We start from the raw sequence: 21067 nt of genomic DNA, 5'->3' as shown, positions 1-21067 counted from the left end.
GAGTCCTGAGCAAATTCAACTAGCTGTATCAGATCATGAACTTCCGGCTACAGATTTCAATAGAAGCTATAAAACACTTTACTGGTATCTAGATATGCCATTATCAGGGATGTGTCTTGGTGGTTTCCTCAATCTCTTTCTTTAGAAAGTTTAATTTTACATAACTGTTCTAGTTAGCTTATTCTACATTATGAATGTAAAACATGTACGAGCCATTATGGAATGAAGGTACTACTATATTTCCCTTTCCAATTTAATCAATTTGTGGTTTAAAAGCCATAAGACTTAAAAGTTTTATTTATACATTGAACATGTAATCATCCCTAATTACAGAGAAAACCCCCCCACTAAGCTTTCCTTAGCCAAGGTCAAAAGAACAAAAAATTGTGAACATGTATCTTGAAACGTAAGTCCCAATCCAGCTAAATTTAGTACTGACAAATCCCCATTGAAACGAAGAAATTAGTTGTGACCAACTTGTCCCACAGCTTTCAAGAGGATTAAGTCATGACTAACTTTAGCTAACTTGCTAACTTGGATTTAGCTAACTTGGATTAAGTCATGACTAACTTGCCGATCGAAAGGTCGGCGGTTCGAATCCCTGCGGCGGGGTGCGCTCCCGCTGCTTGGTCCCAGCGCCTGCCAACCTAGCAGTTCGAAAGCACCTCCGGGTGCAAGTAGATAAATAGGGACCGCTTACCAGTGGGAAGGTAAACGGCGTTTCCGTGTGCGGCTCTGGCTCGCCAGATGCAGCTTTGTCACGCTGGCCACGTGACTCCGGACAGCGCTGGCCCCTGGCCTCTTAAGTGAGATGGGCGCACAACCCCAGAGTCTGTCAAGACTGGCCCGTACGGGCAGGGGTACCTTTATCTTTACCTTTTTTAACTTTAGCTAGATCACAGTTGTAGACAAATGTTGAAATGGGACATTGTGCACAATACTATCCTGAAGATACACAATACTATTCCTGCAGTATTAAACATAAAGCGTCATACATTTTCTAGTCCTAGAGAAACACAACAGCGCCCAGGAAAAATTGTAAAGTAACAAAGTAGAAAAAAACTACTACTTTGCAGTACTGTACTCAAAATACTGAAAGCAAGATTTAGATCAATTTAAAAGCAGCAACTATTCATTCCAAATGAGTTATTTTAATGTGAAATTATATAGAAAACTGAAAAAGTAAAACAATAAATAAGTTACTATTAAAAATCTAAATGCAAAGCAAGGCAAAACATTCCAGACATAATAATACTGCAGGAATTTCTCCTTTAAAACATTATAGAGGGTCTAAATGTTGATGACATATATTCTTTTCCTCTGATCAATGTTGTTTATCTTACCTTATTCTTGCTGCTCTCACATGACTGCAGGCTGGCCAGAATTTGACTCTCAATAGCTTGGACCCAAGCATCTCTTTCTTCATATGTTGTAGCTTCAAAGTGCCAAGTCTGACCAGTAAGAGACACAATGATAAATTCAAAGTTATCTTCTTGTTCTGAAAGAGAAAATGGAGGGAGAGAATGATGGGTTAAAACTTAAAAGAATAAATTAAAACATGATTTTAAGAAAAGAACAGATGTAGCAGACAAAGGGTGCTCATAACTCTGTCCCTCATTTAGAAAACGAAAAGAGAGGCTGTGATTTCATCACAGTGAAATGCCAGGAAAGCTAAAACTGCAAAATAACAACAACAACAACAACAACAATGATGATGATGATGATGCAGGGGAAGCCAGACTAATTGTTTGGAACAGTTTTGTTAGTAATACAGATAAACCAGAACCTCAGAAGCATTCCCCAGCCCACAATATTTAAATACAGAATCAATTTTTATCTTCAGTGTTGGGAATTATTCTGTTCTATTATAAAGTTCAGATAGGAAGGGACCCAAAGGAACATTGCAAAAACCATGAAACAGAAATAAGTACATCTTGAAAAATCAGAATGTACCTAAGATGTAGGTTTACTTTTTCTGATTTTTTTGTTTTTGTATATTTGTATTATGTTGCATTTGTATGTTGTTCTACTATTCTTTAAATAATCTTCACAATCAGCCTTGATAGGCTGCATTTAGGAATGCAAGAGTAATGGTAAGAAAGGACTCCTTAAATGCTTTCTCTTCCCACTATCTGCTCTTGAAAAATGCCCCCCCCCAACCCTGCAGGGTAAGAGTTTTCTCTCCCCAAATTTTCTACTTTTCACTTGAAAAAATAGGAGAAAGTCCTAAAAAGAATCTGAAAGAAATTTGGGGAGCAGATTTGGAATCAAAAATAAAAGATACAATTCAGCAAGTGTTATACGGCGGAAGTCCCCTATTAAGGTTATATAGGAGGGTCAAGGAGTCCATGATAAAAGTGGTACTAAGGTGGTTCCCAGTGGAATTCCCGATGGAATTGGCAAAAAGGAACATTGATTTTTGCAATGTGTGCTGGAGAGGATGTTAGAGGGTGGACACTTTTTTCATATGTTACCACATATGAAAAAAGTGTCCACCCTCTAACATCCTCTCCAGCACACATCGATCTGCCCAGTAGTGCAATATTGTGGGTAAAAATCCTTCAAAAAAATCTCTTCTATTGTCTGTCAAATTCTTCCATTCAACCTGAATTCTACTCAACCAGAGGATATATACCATGTAAGTCACAAAGCCCTAATATTGTTTGTTGGCTGAAGAATGAAATTGCTCATCACTGGAATCATTGCTCTACCTTTACTTTAGACCAGAGCTTCCCAAACTTTTCAAGTTGATGACACACTTTTTGGATATGCATCATTTTGTGACACAGTGATTCAATTTTACTAGCAAACCAGAGGTTAAACTAACTCTTTCCAGCCCCAGGAGGAGCACGGGGAGTGCTTGTGTGACACACCTACACACTACAGCCGACACACTAACATGTCACAACAAACAACTTGGAAAGCTCTGCTTGAGACAGCTGGAGAAACAAAATTTCAAAATAATCAACTTCCCTTTTGGTCAGATCATCTGCCTAGATATGGAGTTTTGCTTTTGTTGCTGTTCTAATCTTTTTGCATTCTTTTACTCTAGGATCTTCTTCTCGGATGAATGTTCCTTTGTACTTATTTATGCTGGCTATCACAACCAGTTTTACATTCACTTAATCACTCGTTTGTATTTACTCCAAGTTTCTAAGTCATATTTTATCTTCTCTTGCTATTTATTGGTAGGTTTATATTGAAAATGAACTCTCAACCTAAGTTTAAAAGATGAGGAAAGCAGAAAAAACTCCTGACATGTCTAGTTTGTCACAGTAACCAAAATTGATTTGTTGTAGGATGTTTATTTCTTCTATGATGGTGGTTGTATATGTTTTGAAGCTCAACTTTAGCACATTCTCACCATTTCCACACAGTTGTTTTTTAAAGAGTTTTGAATTCATATTGAGTTAGTTCAGATAAATGTTAACAATTCAAGCATTCTAATCTCCAGTCCCTTCCCATATGATACAGTAAAAACAACAAAAGGCTCGTTTTCGAACACTGTATTCTTTTCAATATTTCATGGATGAAAATAGTTTGAATGGATGGGATTAGGGGCAGAGTCTGGCAGCCCAGGGACTGGGAAAGTGGTAGGGACTACACAGTCCACACTTAAAACTATGCCACAACTAGAAAGTGGAAAGCAAAAGGGAATACAAGCAGCTGGCTCCAGATAACTCCTACTGGTAGTCAGAGAAGCAAGCGAACGAACACCCATATGCACTTTATTGCATTTATACAATTGAGAGGACTTTGGAGACCATGAAGGAGGCCATGGTCAATGGTACCAAAAGCTGCTGAGAGGTCAAGGAGAATTAACAGGGACACATTTTCCCTGTCTCTTTGCCGACAGAGGTCATCATACAGGAGGATCAAAGCAGTTACTGTAACAAAACCAGGCCTAAACCCTGATTTAAAAGGCTCTAGAAAATCTATTTCTTCAAAAAGTGCCTGGATCTGGTTGACAACCACCTGCTCAAGAACTTTGCCTAAGAAGGGGAGATTAACAAGTGGCCAGTAGTTACTTAGATTTTCTGAATCCAGGGAGGGTTTTTTTCTTCCTTCAAGCAGGCAGGGACCAACCCCTCTCACAAGAAGGCATTAATCACCTCCCTGGCCCAACCGGCTGTTCCCTCCCCGCCAGAGACGTAGCGTGGGCAGGGGCAGGGGCAGGGGGGCCATTGCCTCAGGTGCAGATTTCTATGGGGCACACAAAGTGCTTCTTTCTCAGGTTTAAATTTGGCAGCCTGACCTCCTCACCTGCTGCTTGGGTGCCTGGTGCGGGGGCATATCCTGCAGCTGGCGGCAGGGCAATCTGCACCTGTGGGGGCGGGGTGATCTGCCCATGGGGTGGGGCGAGCCTCTCCGCTGCTTGGAGCCTCTCCGCCGCCTCCCCCTCGGCTGTAGGGCGGCTGAGGCAGAGGCAGTAGGCAGACGCAAGTCCCACACTGCTGTTTCAGGCAGCGCGGAACCTGCAGGCGCCTAAGCCACCACGTCACTCCTAAAAAGTTTCGTGAGCCCAATTTTTTATAAAACTCATTTTGTCCCACCCCCTCAGTGATGACACCCAGGGCAGACGGCACCCCCCTTCGTCCACCACTGAAGCAGCGCAGAAGCGACTCTAGGGGAGCGCGGCCAAAGCACTGGCAGCACGCATTCCAATGGCAGGTAAGAGGTGGGGGCACCAGAATTTGATGTTGCACAGAGCTCCCCTCTGCCAGGGAGGCCCTACGGCTGCTGCACCCAGGAAGTGCCTGGTCACTCACCTGCATGGTCCAGTAATGCGCACAATGGCCCTCCCCCTCCCTTTGCTTTGGCCTGTGGTCAAGGGCAAGGGCAAGGCAGGCTGTGACTGAAGCCATTAGTGTCCCTTAGCACCAGGGATCCTTCTCTGCAAGCGGTGCCCTGCGGGGTCCTTCTGTGAGACGGTTGCCCACTTGTGGGACACCCTGCACAGGGAGGCTGGCCTTCACCACATCCCTTCAGGTGCAGGAGAAAATGGCTCTCTCCTCCTGGGCTCATGAACAGCTCCAGCCTTTTAAAATGTGTGTGTGAGAGTGGGAGAGATTCTACAAAATGTCTACACCACTTGATTGCTAAAAAAGCTCAAAGCGGTTTACAAAAAGATCAAAAATATAAATAATGAATGGTTTAGTTCTGTGAATGGCAAGGGATGAGGTCCGGAGCATGTTGTAAAAAATATAAGCGGTGCCCCTGAAAGCAAGGTGACTTTCAGTGGAAATACTGACAGTCACATCAGTCTAGCTTTCCCCTGCTTATTCCTTCCCTTCCTTTGTCTATGGAACAACCGCCACTCCCCACAGGAGCATCTCTGCTGAGGAGCGGGTTGCCAGAGCAACACATGCGCAGTCAGTCACTTAAGCCAAGCCACCCAGGCAAAGTTCCAACTGTCCCCCCTCCCCCCTTTCTTGCCATTACAGTATTTTTGTTTGCATGTGCATGTGCAGGCTGCCTGGCTGTTATTCATAGTTGAGTTCTAGAGACATACAAAGGGTCAACAGTCCTGCAAGGTAGGCCAATAATATTATTTCCCAGTTTGGGGTGGGAGTGGTTGGGTGAGTAGAAGAAGAAGAGCTTGGATTTCATATCCCACTTTATCTCTACCCTAAGGAGTCTCAAAGGGGCTAACAATCTCCTTTCCCTTCTTCCCCCACAACAAACACTCTGTGAGGTGAGGCTGAGAGACTTCAATGTGTCTCTGGCCCAAGTGTGACTGGCCCAAGGTCACCCAGCAGCTGCATGTGGAGGAATGGGGAAGCGAACCCGGTTCACCAGATTACGAGTCTACCGATCTTAACCACTACACCACACTGGCTCTCAGAGGTCGGATGGCTACTTGTCATGGATGCTTTAGTTGAGATTCCGGAGGTTGGTCAGGACTTTGACAGGAGCATGAGTCATATCATCAAGAAAATCCTCCAGAGCTATCTGGAAACCCACTGGATCCATCAGACTTGGAAGGTGGAGCATCCTAATAGTCTCCCATCTCTACAGAGGGGAAAAGGTGCTGAAAGCATAATTCTCAACAGGAAGTGATCAGACCATGACAAGGGACTGAGATCAATACCCCCCACTTTCAGATCGCCCTCTTCCTACCCAGCTGAGAAAATAAAGTCTAGAGTGCAACCTGCCACATGTGTTGGGCCAGCCCTATGGTCATCATAGCAGTCATGAAATCCTGAGCCACCTCAGAGCCAGTCACCTCGGAATGGATGTGGAAGTCCTCCAGAAACAGCAGTCTGGGAATCCTCAACACTGCCTCCCAAACCAGCTCTTTCAGCTCAGGCAGGGAGACTGCTGGGAGGTGGACGGTAAACTAACAGAATCCCTGATCTGTCCCGATTGCCCAATGCCAAGAACACACATTCCAAATCCTCCCTTAGCTAGACAGCCTGGAAATAAAGAGAGGGAGAATCTCTATAGACCACAAGTCCCCTCCCTGACTTTAAAGTCTGGCCTAATGCTGCACCAAGCACCCAGATGGGTGAGACCAACTCTGCCCTCTCACCCACCCAGGTCTCAGTGATACATGCCAGATCAGTCTCCTCATCCATAATCAGAGCATGGATGCGGGAGGTCTAATTCAGATCCACCTAGCATTCAGCAACAGCAGCTGCAGATCCAAGGGCTGGCTGACAGGACAGTTGCAATTCCCCAGGTTGGAGGAGGAGTTGGCACACGTCACAGTCACTAACTGCCTGTGCTGTGTGCCCCTTACCCAGCCTGCCCCACCTCTAATGCCACACTTCCCCCTACTCTGAACCACTGCAATCGGGGCCCCAGGCTCTCCCCAGCTCCTCCTCCCAGATACACCTCCCCTCCCTCAATAAAAATCACTACCAACAACAAACCCCACACAAAGTTAAAAACACTTAAAACAGTTGCCTGCGCAGTCAGGAGATGTTGATTGGCTGCAGGTGCAGAGGCCACAAGACTACTGCTGCTCTCAGCTGCTGGGAAGGAAAGGATCTCTGGATCATGGCTGTTTGATCATCATCTGTTCACTGAGGGCAACTGCTGATTAGCAGGTGTTCTGCATGGTAGAACAACTGCTTTACATATAGAAGGGCACAGGCTCAATAGCTTTTTTCTTTAGTCTGGCCCAGTTAGCTGCAGCCCGTCAGTGTTGACAGCACTGAGTTAGATGGACCAATGGCATAAAGCAGCTTCCTATGTAGTCACCAGAGATAAGCAGTTAGGTAGCATTTTTGAATATCCATAGCAAGACATTTTTTACAGGGATTTGGCTACTACAGACTCTGAATGCAGTTCAGACATATCCTGAGGAAGTTATCTCTGTTCACAAAAGGTCTGATGGAAAGATGGTTATACTCTCAAAAGCTGGTTTCAGAACTAAATGGTTAACTTTTAAACCCAACAGTATTGCAGTTCGTGCAGTTTAAATCCCTGTGAGCCCAATCACAACATTTTATTAAACAGTTTCCTAAGTTTAACTGTTATGCATGGAAAGGTCCACTATAATAGTATTTTAGCACCATCAACCTGTCAAAATCAACTTGCCCAATTATCCCAAACTGCATTAACAACAGTGAGTATTACTCTAATTGTGTCCAGTTTCTATGCAGACGAAGTCCCACGTGGCTAATTTTGTTATCTTCAGGGACAAGCAACTTGGCCATCAAACTGATTTCAAAAAGAATCCTACTCTTAACACAGATCCAGGTTGTTGCCATTCTTTATTTTATTTTTCCTCTAAAAGGTTAGTGGGCCAATTAATCATCATCGCCCCCCCCCCCCCCCGCCCGGGAATTTAGAATAGAGAGGGTTAACGGGCAGGAAGTTTTCTATATTTGAAGGATGGCAAAAAGTAAATAACTACTTTGGGGGGATTTGGATATTAAACGGTGAAGGCACTCAAGAAAGCACTCAGTGGAGTTGTTTGCTCCAGTATAAATAAAAATTTAACAACATTTATCCAACTTATCATACTAGTTTTATTCATTGATTTCCAAAATGCAAATACATATTTTTCAGAGGATAATACGCTTTTGAATTATATATCTACTAAGTAGAATCTGAGCACTGGACAACACAAATGGATTCTCCATGCCCTCACTACGGCCAAAAGACTGATGTTGCTACATTGGAAAGATAAATGTACAGCTCCGTTAATTCAATGGATTGAAGACCTGACTACTCTTGCCACCTATGAGCAGATTGCTTATAGAGGTAGACTTTGCATGGACAAGTATAATGAAATTTGGAACTCATTTATACAAAATACAGTATGTTAAAAATGGTAATTGTTAACTGCTAACAATATAGTGATATACTATATTCTTTTTCTTCTATTTTTCTTCATTTTTAATAGCACTTTTATGTAAATAATAATAATAATAATAATAATAATAAAAACACATTTCTCAACGTAAAAAAAGAATTCATAAAATAGCATATATTTGAGCTTTCAGAAGTCCAAATTAGTCATTAGTAACACTTGTGTATCATGGGAACTAGCAGAGAGATAAGAAACAGCTCTAACAGTCAGCATTCAGAAATGGTAAGATAACTTGTATGAGTTTATTTTTATTTATTCTCTGTTAATAAAAAAAAAAAAAAATTGGTCAAGGAATATCCAAGGCCAGGGACATATTACAACTCTTTGTGAATGTCCCTGCCTACAAGAGTCCTCTCCTCTCGTTTCTTCATGTTCCTTGCTCCCTTCCCAAGCAACACCACAGCACTCCTTGTCTATAAGCCTTAGGTGGGGTTCTCTCTCTGGCCCCTTCTTTCAGCACAATCTACCTCCTCTGCCTGCATTTCCTTATCATCATCATCATCATCATCTCTTCCCTGTTTCTCCTCCAATACTAACTCTGAACCACCTATCTCCAACATCCTCTTCTGGAATGAAATTGTGCCTTTCCTGGATTCCTAAAGTCAGGGGTGTGGAACTTCAGTCATGGGACCAAGTAATGGGACCAAATGGGCCTCAGTTTCCCTCCTGTATTTGTAATGGACTGGCTGGATGCAGAGGAGTGGTGGGAGGAACCAGCTGGAGACCCTCAAGGGAAGAAGGCTCAGAGCCAGGGGATTGGTGGTGGAATGGCAATTAGAGGTCAGAGGGAGAAGAGGGAACAGACTAGGAAGAGGTGGTGTTGGAAGCTGAAGAGGCAACAGGGTTTAGTGAGCAGGAAGAGGCTGTAACAGAGAGCAGTCCAGAATCAGAGGCAGAAGCAAAAGCAAAAGCTGAAATAAGGGGGGGAGGGAAGCCAAAAGGCAGAGATGAGTCAGGTTTGTGAAAAAGCACAGGTATCTCCCTTTCCTGCTGTGACAAGCTCCCCTCCGCCCTGGTCTCCCAGAACCCACAGCTGTATGAAGAGGGCAGAACTAAGAGACAAGGCAAAGAAGTCTCAAGTTGCTTGGGAAGGGCCTGGGGGAGGAGGGGACTTAGGGAGCTGTAGAAGGAGGAGACCTTCAGCCCTTGCAATTGCTTCACTGGGGCAAGACCACTGGGATGAGTTGCTGTGCTCAGGCCTGAGCTGTTTTGTTTCTCTGATTTTTTAAGAGAGAAACTCACTGACACCTTGTGAATTATTGAAAAGTGAAAGTATGCTATGGAGTGCCACAGGTCACCATTTTCTCCCCAGTGCTGTTTAACATCTACATGAAGCAATTGGAAGCAGCCATTAGGAGACTTGGGGCAAAGGCTCTACTTCTCCATAACATCTGAATTGTGGGAGGTCATACAGGCCCTGCATGGTGCCTGCATGCAGTAGTGGGCTGACTGAGAGAAAACAAACTCATCTTGAATCTTCACAAGATGTAGGCTCTGTGGTTGAGTGGTTATTGTATCCGACTGTATCGGTCAATTGCCTGTTCCGGATGGGAATGCACTCCCCCAAAGGAGCAGGCACACAGTCTAGGGGTGCTCCTGGGTCCAGTTTTGTCAATGGAGGCCCAAGCAGCCTCAGTGATTAGAACCACTGGTATGACAGTTGCAACCATTTCTGGATCCGGATAGTTTGTCCACAGTCATTCAGACACTGTGGCAAATTCAAGGTTGAATTACGACAATGCACTCTATGTGTGGCTTCTCTTGTGGTTGATCTGGAAACTGCAGTTAAGTTCAGAATGCTGCCACATTGAGTTTGTCAGCTTTTGGTCAAAGTTCGGCAATGGCTACTGATTGATTAGCAGACCATGCTCAAGGTGTTGCCATAAGTACATGCAAGTCCTTAATGGCTTGAGACCAGTTCACTTAAGGGATAGTCTTACCCCATGCACCCATCTGATTACTTTGATTTGCAGAACCTGAACTTTGAAAGTGCTTTTGGTTTGTTCCACACTGAAAGGTGTAATTCCTTTAGTGTGGCAATATCTCTGACCTGGAATTCTATGCCCAGTGGTGTAAGGAGGTGCCCTCGCTATATTGTTTGACTGCTGAAAACCTTTGTTTTAGCAAGCTTACCCAATCACGTGTCAGTTATATTTGTTTTGAATGTTTTATTGATTTTTATCTTTGCTTTTAATAATCATTTTATGCAATTTGTTTTTAATTGGTTGGTGGAAATTAGTCACGCTTTATATATAATGGAATTAGCACACTGCTAGGATATTTTTTCCAGCAAAGATTTTAAACATTTTCTAATTAAATAAATATTTTGGTGGCAAACAAGGTAATATGCTTCTCAAAATGATAACTAGGAAATAATGAAACCTAATATTATCAAGATGAAATGAAACACTATGTAGACACAACAAATGAAAGAGCAAAATACAGAAATATTCAGTGAAGCACTTTGGGGTGAAAGCAGTGAACATGTGCGGTTCTGTTTTAACTGCGAGAAACAATCCTTATTTACTATTCCCAGGCAGTGGATATTTATGACTAATTTGGTCCCAGTTTTTCTTCTAAAAGCCATTTGAAAGGTAGCAAATATTGTCTCAGAGCTTACAGCTTTGTTATTTTAAAAGGTGACAATTTAATCTTTACAATGGGAAATAAACCAATATTATAGTAAAATTGCTCCCTAACAAGTGGCTGTAAAAAAGCACTTTTGTGTCCCAGATACATTTTATCTGGTGGTAAGTAAGGCAACTGCCTGAGATAGAGTAGTAATTGTGAAAAAAAGAGATTGTGATATAAATCACCAAAGGTTAATGATCAGAATGTGAACACAGGGACTTGTTTACAGAAATAGCATGCAATTTAAAATTTACAAGAGATTTAATGCTGTCTCTTCTCAATCACTAAAACCAACAGCCCAGAAAACAGTGACATTAAGAAAAATATTATAGTTATAATCATTCCAAAATAAGTCAATTAGTGTAAGGGCATGCGCTTGTGATTACTTGACCCATTTGGTTTGCACTTAAGTGAAAAAAAAATTCCCCCCATTACAAGAAGATTACTGAATTGTGACCTATTTTGCATTCAGCATCACCGTTTATACGGTATCTGAGATGGTAGATGAAGATCCCCCCCCCTTTGGTTTCCAAGTAATTTTGACCTTTGACCTTTGTAAAAAAAAAAAGGAAAAAAAGAAGGCAGTTTATAATTGCATTGTTCAAATGAAGGTGAAGGAAAGAAATTCAATCTGCTATTATACAAAAGCCATGATGGCTGCCTTCACTGAAAACAGCAATGTAAGTCAATTTGTGAACTTTGGCACCAGGCGACCTTTAGAAATACAACAATATACAGAATTTACAAGCAAGAGTAGCACATGCAAATGGTTTGGCTGTGTCTCGCTTTTGGATTAGAGCTGCAGAAAGCATTATGGAGAATGCTTTCACAAAACAAATTAAGACTGTTACTTAAATGTCACAGCACACTATTGTATTTGGCTACAGATCATTACACCTGATACCAACACTTTAAAAAACTGTAATAACTTGGGAAATATTACATTGAGTGCCCACATGTATAAAGGGAAAATAAAAAAAAAATGAAGAAAATGGGTTCTTGAAGTAATTTAAACATCACTACTCCACGACTAGAGGGAAAGGTCAAAATTTAAGTAAACTGAAAGGAACATGAATGGCAAAATAAAACACACAAACAGAAAGATGAAAAGACCAAAGGAATGGCTCTGCATACACAAGATGACAGCACACGTGCTTTGGGCAAATTTTATTGCTATCCCAGGATTTAGGGGAAAGGGAGAGGCAATGAAGATACTGCTGGGAGAGGGAGCAGTTCCTCTACATGATGGTGCTTTGATTTTGTTACCTTCAGTGTTGGTGCTGCTGCTGCTGTATATATTTCGCAGGCTACCAACACGATTTAGTTTCCACGCTTTGCGTTTGGCTGCATCCAGAGAGCAGAAAGGGGAGAGAGAAAAAAGAGAAGAGTAAAAGAAAGAACAGAAAAAAAATGAAAAAAATGGGAGGGGAAAAAAGGTTGAAGTAGCATATGAAGTAAAATACAAGCAAAAGCCTATGTGGGAAACAGCTGCACACATGTTGCCCAGAGTAAAGCTTTTAAACAATTTGCTTTTCAAGCAGAAAGAAGATTCTTACCAAAAGCTCATAACTTCTTAAGAACTTTAAACCGGAATACTTAATCATCAAAATGTGAAAGCTAAATAAATAGAAAAGGTATTCTCCTCTAAGACAAATGGTATAACCACAATCACAGTGGTACCTCAGGATGCGAACAGGATCCATTCCGGAGCCCCGTTCGCATCCTGAAGCCAACGCAACGTTATTTTGACCGTCTGCGCATGCACATGCGGCGAAATCCAGAAGTAACGTGCTGCATTACTTCCGGGTCGCTGCAGAGCGCAACCCGAAAATACTTAACTTCTCCATAACTTGAAGCAAATTTATCTCAAGGTAGGACTGTAATTCACAGTAGTCAGTGCCACACTAGAAACTCCACTTTTCCAAAATAACAAATTCGATTGCATAAATCCTGATATTTGGAACCATAAAACTTTTACTCCAGGTGACAGAGCAATACATTTAGATAAGCCAAACGGCCAAAGATACGCTTTTATTTGCCTACATGTTATTAACTTAACGATTGTTTTAACTTATGCTGATGTTGTCCGTATGCAAATTTTACTTTTTCAGACACAAAAAGTATAAATTCTTGTTTGAAGGACAAGGTTTAAGTGATGCTGTTGATGACTAGTTACTCCTTTTGGTTTCCAAAGGATTTTTAGTATTATTTGGGTATCATTTATTACTTATTTAATTTCCTTCTTTGAGGGAGTTCAGGCTTCCCACATGTTTATTTAAAAGATTTGTATGCCACGCTTCAATATTGACACCCTTAGAGTGGCTAACAAACCGACACTGACCACAAGCCTCATTATCTCTACAGCAATATTTTGAGGCAGGCAGGAATGGGAGATAGTGACTTTGCTCAGTCATAAGGCCAGAGCATGGTTCAACATTATGAGAATAAGCTTCAGTGAATGCTGGCCTTGTGGGCTCTTCATTTCCACTGTCATCTCCTGGTACAGCCTTGAGGATGGGTTTGGAAGCTTTCACTTCTGTTTTAGATTAAGTGCACCTTATTACATCCTCAGAAGCAAACACAATGGGATAAGATTATGCCTCAGCAGGGTGGGAGGCGGGGCAGAGGGACACATGAGATGTGCATCGATTTCCTTCACTACTGTCATCATTTTAGTGCTCATAATGTGTGACATCATGTGCTTGTGTGACTGGAACTGGGTGGGAGGAGGAGGAAGGGGGAAGGCGGGGGGGGGGTCATGATCCAGAGTTGAGAGATGAAGTACATCAAGGTCCTTGTTTCTTCTACTATGCCCATTTGTAATCAGGAATTGATGAAGCCAGAAAACTTGCACTCAGATCTGGTGCTGCTATTGGTGACTTACAGGTCTGTCCAAAATAAGCCAGTTATCAAAACTGTGGGTGACAGGGGCATGACAGAGACCAGGGTAGGTGAATTAGATAGAAGGTTGACTCAACTTTTGCCCATCCTGTACAGATCTGTTGAGCAGAGTTGGGGTAGTCATGTGTTCAGATCTGTTGAGCAGAGTTGGGGTAGTCATGTGAATTTGATCCCTCTCACCAGAAAGCCAATCTACTCCGTGACCTGTTTTGAGTATTTGTTCTTGGTGTTGGGCCATCATGGCAGACTGGAGATGGCGTTTGTGTGCTCCCTGCTGGTTGTACAACACTGCCCTGGCTGAACTGTTGGACATGGTGTTGCAGAACCCCTCCAGTGTTCATTGACTTCAACATCCAGGCTGAGGTGGCCTCCAGTGTGATACTTCGTTATATCTATGGCAATTATGGGGTTATCCCAGTCGATCAGTGCTCCAAATAATTTGGCTGAACATACCCTTGACCCGCTCTTTGTAACAGAGTTGGCTGGCTTGATTCCATTAAGTACCAATGAGTACTGAGCTCATTGTCAAGAACAGATCATACCCTGGTGAGGTTTGGTATAGCTGTGGCAGTACCACCCAAGGGTGGAGGGATTGGGATGGTCCACCCCTGAAAACTTACAGAATCTGGATGCCTTACCCTGGATGATTTTCTGGTTGACATGGATGGTGCACCTGTCAAGATTTGGTTTTGCCAGGGCATGGTGAGATGTGTAGGGCCACTTGGTGGGACTGTGGCTAGAGTGCAAGAGGAGGAAATCCCGATGTGAATCTGACTGAAGACATGTGATAATGCACTATTATGTCTATAATGTGGTAATGATGGCAGCAAGGAAAGATGTTTTTTTACACTGGAATGAAGGAGGACCATAGCTTAGTGCTGGTGCACAAGTGTTGAATGCAGAAGGCCCCAGGTAAAATTCCTGGAATTGCCAGTAAAAGAATCTGGGAGAGACTACTGCCAGTCAGAGTAGATGATAGTGTGCCAGTAAACATGTTTAAATTGCAATTTTTAAACCAATCACAAGTAAGGAAAAAGGAGAAAACCCCACCCATATATAATATTTCCCCTCAAATGTGGGGGAACAATAGGAGAGGAGAGAGAGGAAAGTGAGTTGTGTTATTTCAAGCAAATGAACTGGAAGAAGCATTGTACACTAAATATGCTCTTTATGCTCTTCTGGGAGGAGCACAGAGAGAATAAATTCTATGGTGCATCTAACAGCGAAACCAAACGTATTGGTCTCTATGGCCACAGCAGGTGCTGGAAGTATCCAATGGTTTGCCTTGGATGGCACATTCTTCCACTGTCTCCCGAGACAAGATGGATGCCAACAACAACACATGCTCATGTTAACTTAAACAGTACAAATATCCATCCTATGTGAAAGGTGCTATTTTCTGTCTTAAGCGTTGGAGTACAAGAAGTTTATTAAAATATGCACATCTTTAAAGCACAGTGAGGATGTGAAAAAAGGCGTGGCTAATTGGTTTACGACCCCAATTAGGCCCAGCTTACAGCGATCTCCGGGTCCGGCACGTTTCCCTCAAACTGCGCCGATCCTTCGCTCAGCCACGACATGCAGAGTAAACACAGTGGAAAGCTGTTGCTTCTCGGTGTATAAGATCCAAACACACATAGACGTCTGTGTGTTTACATAACAGTCTTTATTACAGCAGTAAAACAATAAATCAGCATTTCTCAGATTCTCCTGGGCTGCTAGCAGCCATGGCTACCGTCTCCCTCGGAAGCAGAGACGGAACAGTGAGGAACAACTCCTCCCTCCTTCTGAGTCACGCGACAGGAATTGAGGGACGTCACACAGAACTCTTTAACCCTGTGAGTTCTGAAAATACTAACACCCCCTCTTCCCTCCATTCCTGAGGTGACTTGGGTGTTTACCTTTACAGACCTCTGTGAGATCAATCCCTTCCCCAATGCCTTGCGCCTTCTCTTGGCGTTCTCGTCAGGCACCTGAGGAACATCCTCACAACTCTCAGGTTCGCACTGTGCGAAACCAACCCACACCCCTGTGGCCTGATACCTCTCAGGTGGAATGCCCTTCGTTGTGCGACTGGACCGCCTGGGCACAAACTCAGGTATTTCCTCTGACTCACTGCGGCCAGCAGGTGTGTCCTCTGCATCACGGGATTCCCCCTCTGACTTAAAGCGTCTTCGGATTCTCTGCATTACGCTAACAGGAGACGCAGGCTCACTCTTGGGCTCTCTTTTGACAACCTGTGGAGATGCCCCATCCTGTTCTTGACCTTGATCAGTGACCTGCTCGTCAGCAGGTACAGCACCTGGCTCTCCTTCCTGCTCTGAATCTTCCTGCTCTGAATCCCCCTCTGAATCAGACAGACATTCTGAGAGAACGTCACGCCTTGCAGGAGTCTTTGACCAACTATCCTGCTCATAGAACTCAGCGTGTTTACTGATCAGAAGCTTACTCTGATCACCTCCTGGATATGCAAATCTCCATGCTTTAGAAACTGGTTCATACCCACAGAAGATCATTTTCTGGAACTTGGGTCCACCTGGCTTTTGCAAAGCCTTTGGCACTGGCACTGATGCCGGCGACCCAAACGAACGAAGGAAGTGAATCTGTGGTTTCCTTCCGTGAAGCAAAAAAAACGGCGTGTTACCTACCACTGAATTGTAGGACCAATTCCAGGTGAAATTCACAGTCTTAATTGCGTCCATCCAAAAGCTTGGAGGTAACCCAGAGTCTGACAGCAACACCTGTGTAGCCTTAACCAGAGCTTCACTTCTGAGCTCTGCCACCCCCCTCTCTTGAGGAGAAGTCACCTTGTGACGTATCCCTTTCTGGTGAAAGAACTTCTGCAAAGCAGACCCAGTAAACTCTGCACAACGGTCACTTCGAACTCCCTGTACCTTGGTGGAGAACCTTAGTTCCACCTCCTCAACCCAACTTTTAATCAGTTGCGCTGCATCTCCCTTGGATTTCAGAGCATGAGCCCAGGAATTCTGGCTAAAATCATCCTGCATCGTTAGCAGAAACCTGGCTCCTCCCAGACTTGGCTCTGCCATGGGACCCAACAGATCTATGTGAACAAGCTCAAAAGGTTTTGTGGTTACCCTGTCCACCCTGGGGTAACTGCACCCTTTTACCTTTGCCTTTCTGCAAGCCTTACAATTTATAGACCTTCCACATTCCTGAATTTTACAGCCTTTAGTGCACTCAGGTAGCACCTGGAGTTCTTCAAGAGAACTATGGGCTGTCTTCTTGTGCCATGCACATGCACATGAAACATGAGTGGGAACTGTAGCACGCATAGCTTGTGTCCCCTCACCCTTCAGAGGCGTTTTAAGAATGAAGAGATCATTCTGCCCCTTTTCAACTCTGACCAGCTGCTTCCCTCCTTTGAAGATTGTGCAGACATCATGTTCAAAGCAAACCTTAAACCCCTTCTGCAACAAATAAGGCACAGATAAAATACAGTGATGCATCCCAGGTACAGTGCAAACCTCCACCTGCTCCTGCAAAACAGAAAAAAAGACATTTGCAACGTTAGTTACATTTTTCTTTTCCCCATTTGCAAACTGAACAGTTTTTCCAGCTGGAATTGCCTTGCAATTCCACAACTCGACAGCAGGGGTCTCAGGAACCAGGTTGCGGTTCGCTCCAGAGTCGATTACAAAGCATAGGTCATTGTCTCTCTCAGAGCTGTCCTTCAACACCGCCAGAGCAACAAACGTCTCGCTGCCCCCTCCCTTCGGGCTTCTGCAGCTGTTCTCTCTGGTTGGCACGGCAACCAGCTCCCCCTTGTTCAGGACCTTGGCAGCTTCCGTAGAAGCAACTTCCTCCGTTGCCTTGGAGACCGGACTGGCCTCTGCGTTCCCACGCAACTGTGTAGGGCTTATCTGCACATTGTGCAGGTGGCTAGCCTTGAAGCGTCTAGCTCTCCGCAGTTTCAAAGAACCCAGCTGACGACGAAAACAACTCTTGGCTGCCTTTGGAAAACAAGCCGTTTCTGAGCTTCCACCACTCACTGCCCCCCCACTGCTCTCAGGGCTCCCAGGACGTTTTCCTGCACCCCCTCTGGTGGGTAAAGGGCTCCCAACGCTTGGCCTCTGGCCTGGCTCCTCACACAGGTACGGTGCAGCATTCATACAGCTGCCAGCAATAGTCCCTTCGTCCCCCTCTGGGGGCTCACAGCTTCCCTCAGCTGTGTGTTGGCTCTCAAGAATGTGCCCAGCGCCATCTTGCCTCTCCCCTTCGGATGCAGCCACATCTTGGCTCTTGCGTTCCACTCCTGCTTCACAAGCCTCACGGAGTGCCAGCCAAGCAGCCTCAGGCCTCTCAGCATCCAGGACAATATGCATCAGATCAGCACTCACATTTTCTGCCAGAAAAGTAAGCACATGCTTTTCAGCTTCACTCAGCCCTGCAGCCTTTATAGCTGCCCCAGCCGCCTTCTGTGGGTGGACTGCTTCCCAAAGGTTTTCTCCAACCAGGAAAAGTTCTATGTGAAAGCTCCACTCCCACCAGCTCTGGCACGTCAACTTCGCACATGGCAGCTTAAGCTCAAAGCCATGCTTCTGGGACTGCGTCATTTTTCTTCCCGGGGCCCAAGCTGTACTCACGTAGCAGCAGCTCTCCGGCACCTGTCTCTGGAGAAGCGATTCCCTCAGCGAGCTTCTCTGCCTCTCAGCATCAGGCAGGACTCAGCGTCTTCCCAGCTGGCTTCAGCGTCTTCCCAGCTGACTTCAAAAAACACCGGCACACTTCGCAACAGCTTTATAGCAGTAATTAGTCCCATAACCTGTGAAAAAAGTCGTGGCTAATTGGTTTACGACCCCAATTAGGCCCAGCTTACAGCGATCTCCGGGTCCGGCACGTTTCCCTCAAACTGCGCCGATCCTTCGCTCAGCCACGACATGCAGAGTAAACACAGCGGAAAGCTGTTGCTTCTCGGTGTATAAGATCCAAACACACATAGACGTCTGTGTGTTTACATAACAGTCTTTATTACAGCAGTAAAACAATAAATCAGCATTTCTCAGATTCTCCTGGGCTGCTAGCAGCCATGGCTACTGTCTCCCTCGGAAGCAGAGACGGAACAGTGAGGAACAACTCCTCCCTCCTTCTGAGTCACGCGACAGGAATTGAGGGACGTCACACAGAACTCTTTAACCCTGTGAGTTCTGAAAACACTAACAGAGGATTCCAATACTAAACTGTTTCCAAAACATCACCTCAGAATACTTTATAATTGGGTGGCCCAACACCATATTAATAATGCTTGCCCCACACTGCTAGCAATTCAAAGAGGGGTATAACAATTTTGATGGAGCCTCTTTGGCAGGGGCTAGACAGACCAAGACTGATTTAGAATAAGACAGCTTTATATATTTGCATGCTGCACCTCTAAGGGACAAGCCACAAATTATGCAGGGGATCGACAATTGGAAATTGCAGAGTTTGGAGAAAATCAAGGACAAAGTGCGAGACTGATTACATTATGCTCAGATTAAAGAAGTTTTTAAAAATGACAAAAAGTTAGGGTTCCAGGTGGAGAAATCGAAGTTAGAAACAGAATTGTTAGAACCAAAGACTAAGGTACTATCTAGAATGTATAACTTGCTGTTAAAATGGAACACACAAGACGAAATGGTTAAATCGGCTATGATAAAGTGGGCACAGGACATTGGGCATAACATTATGTTTGAGGACTGGGAAAGGTTATGGACCACTGGGCTGAACTTCACTGCATGTAATGCTCTGAAGGAAAATGTAATGAAAATGATATATGGATGGTACATGACCCCAGTTAAACTTGCCAAAATATACCATTCGTCTGATAATAAATGTTGGAAATGTAAAGAAAATGAAGGAACATTCTTTCACCTCTGGTGGACATGCCCTAAGGTGAAGGCCTTCTGGGAAATGATATATAATGAGCTGAAAAAGGTATTTAAGTATACCTTCACCAAGAAACCAGAGGCCTTCCTTCTGGGTATTGTCGGCCAAAAGGTGCTAAAGAAGGACCGAACATTTTTTATGTATGCAACAATGGCAGCAAGGATACTCATCGCAAAAAACTGGAAAACTCAAGATCTACCCACACTGGAAGAGTGGCAGATGCAGCTGATGGACTATATGCAACTGGCCGAGATGACTGGCAGAATCCGAGACCTGGGAGAAGAGAGGATTGAGGAAGACTGGAAGAAATTTAAGATGTATTTACAAAAACATTGTAATTTGGTTGAATGTTAAGAAGGATGCTAGATTATAAAAAATTGGCCACCACTAAATTAGATTTTGAATTTGATGATAAGTGAGATTAAAGAAAACATAAATTTTATGGAGAATTGCTAGATTATACTTAAATGAGTGGATATAAGATCGTAAACAAGTTGATAATTTGCTTGGAAAAACCTTTTAACGATGTAAATGGGAGCGGGAGACGCGAGGGAGTCCAAAGAAGTGATGAAACTACGTTGTGATAGAAGTAAGATTGTTTATTATTGGTGCATTTGTATTCAAAAACTCTAATAAATATTTATTAAAAAAAACACAAATTATGCAGGGGATCTGTAAGCACACGTCAACTATGGCAATCCCAAATTGGATCCGGGATTGGTGGGCAGTGTTAGCCATTGGGACTGGTGGGGCAGAACACTGGTGGAGCTGGAGCCCATGCGAGGTGGAACTGACTCATTCGCCATTATGGATCAGCCTCTACTGGGAAGGACATAATACTGATCAAAATCAGTTTTCACTGAGGGAAGAAACCAGGACTTATATTGTGCCCTCTGCCAAAGTATGGCTAAAGCAGCAGACTTGAGGTGGGAGAGTTCAACTGTGGACACAGCAAGAAGAGGAAAGGGTTTAACACCATCACTATCCCACCCCCACCCCCCACAGCAAGGCTGTCGCTCTGATCTAGTTCAGGATTCCTACAGCACTTTTAAAAAATAACATGGATCAAGATCCTGTAACATGTAACTTTGTACAATATCTTATCTGTCAACCGAACTACAGCATTATTCACTCAGATTCATAACAGCAAAGTACTGTCTCGTGCCTGAATAAACAGTCCAGTCGGTCTTCCTGTGTCCTGAGGTGGTCGAAAAGTGCAATGTTCATTCTGATAGACCAGGGGTAGGCAACCTAAGGCGCATGGGCCGGATGCGGCCCAATCGCCTGCTCAATCCGGCCCGTGGATGGTCCAGGAATGTGCTTTTA

The 21067-nt window shown here is 43.9% G+C and overlaps 1 protein-coding gene across 7 annotated transcripts in view; it reads right to left on the bottom strand.

The window, feature by feature from the left end:
• Nucleotides 1–21067, bottom strand: part of AGAP1 (ArfGAP with GTPase domain, ankyrin repeat and PH domain 1) — a 335918-nt gene that overhangs the window by 46796 nt on the left and 268055 nt on the right. For 4 of the 7 annotated variants that reach the window (XM_081863021.1, XM_081863022.1, XM_081863019.1 and 1 more), the window contains 2 exons: nucleotides 12221–12298; nucleotides 1344–1498 (listed from right to left, as the gene is read on the bottom strand). In XM_081863021.1, the coding sequence (XP_081719147.1) occupies nucleotides 1344–1498; nucleotides 12221–12298 (233 nt within the window). The remainder of the gene's footprint in view (nucleotides 1–1343; nucleotides 1499–12220; nucleotides 12299–21067) is intronic. The other 3 variants (XM_081863025.1, XM_081863023.1, XM_081863024.1) reach the window with 1 other exon arrangement.

Source organism: Podarcis erhardii (assembly GCF_964252035.2).
Source record: "Podarcis erhardii genome assembly, chromosome: 1".
In the NCBI taxonomy this organism is placed as follows: Eukaryota; Metazoa; Chordata; class Lepidosauria; order Squamata; family Lacertidae; genus Podarcis; species Podarcis erhardii.
This window is presented reverse-complemented; position numbering and strand designations above follow the sequence as displayed.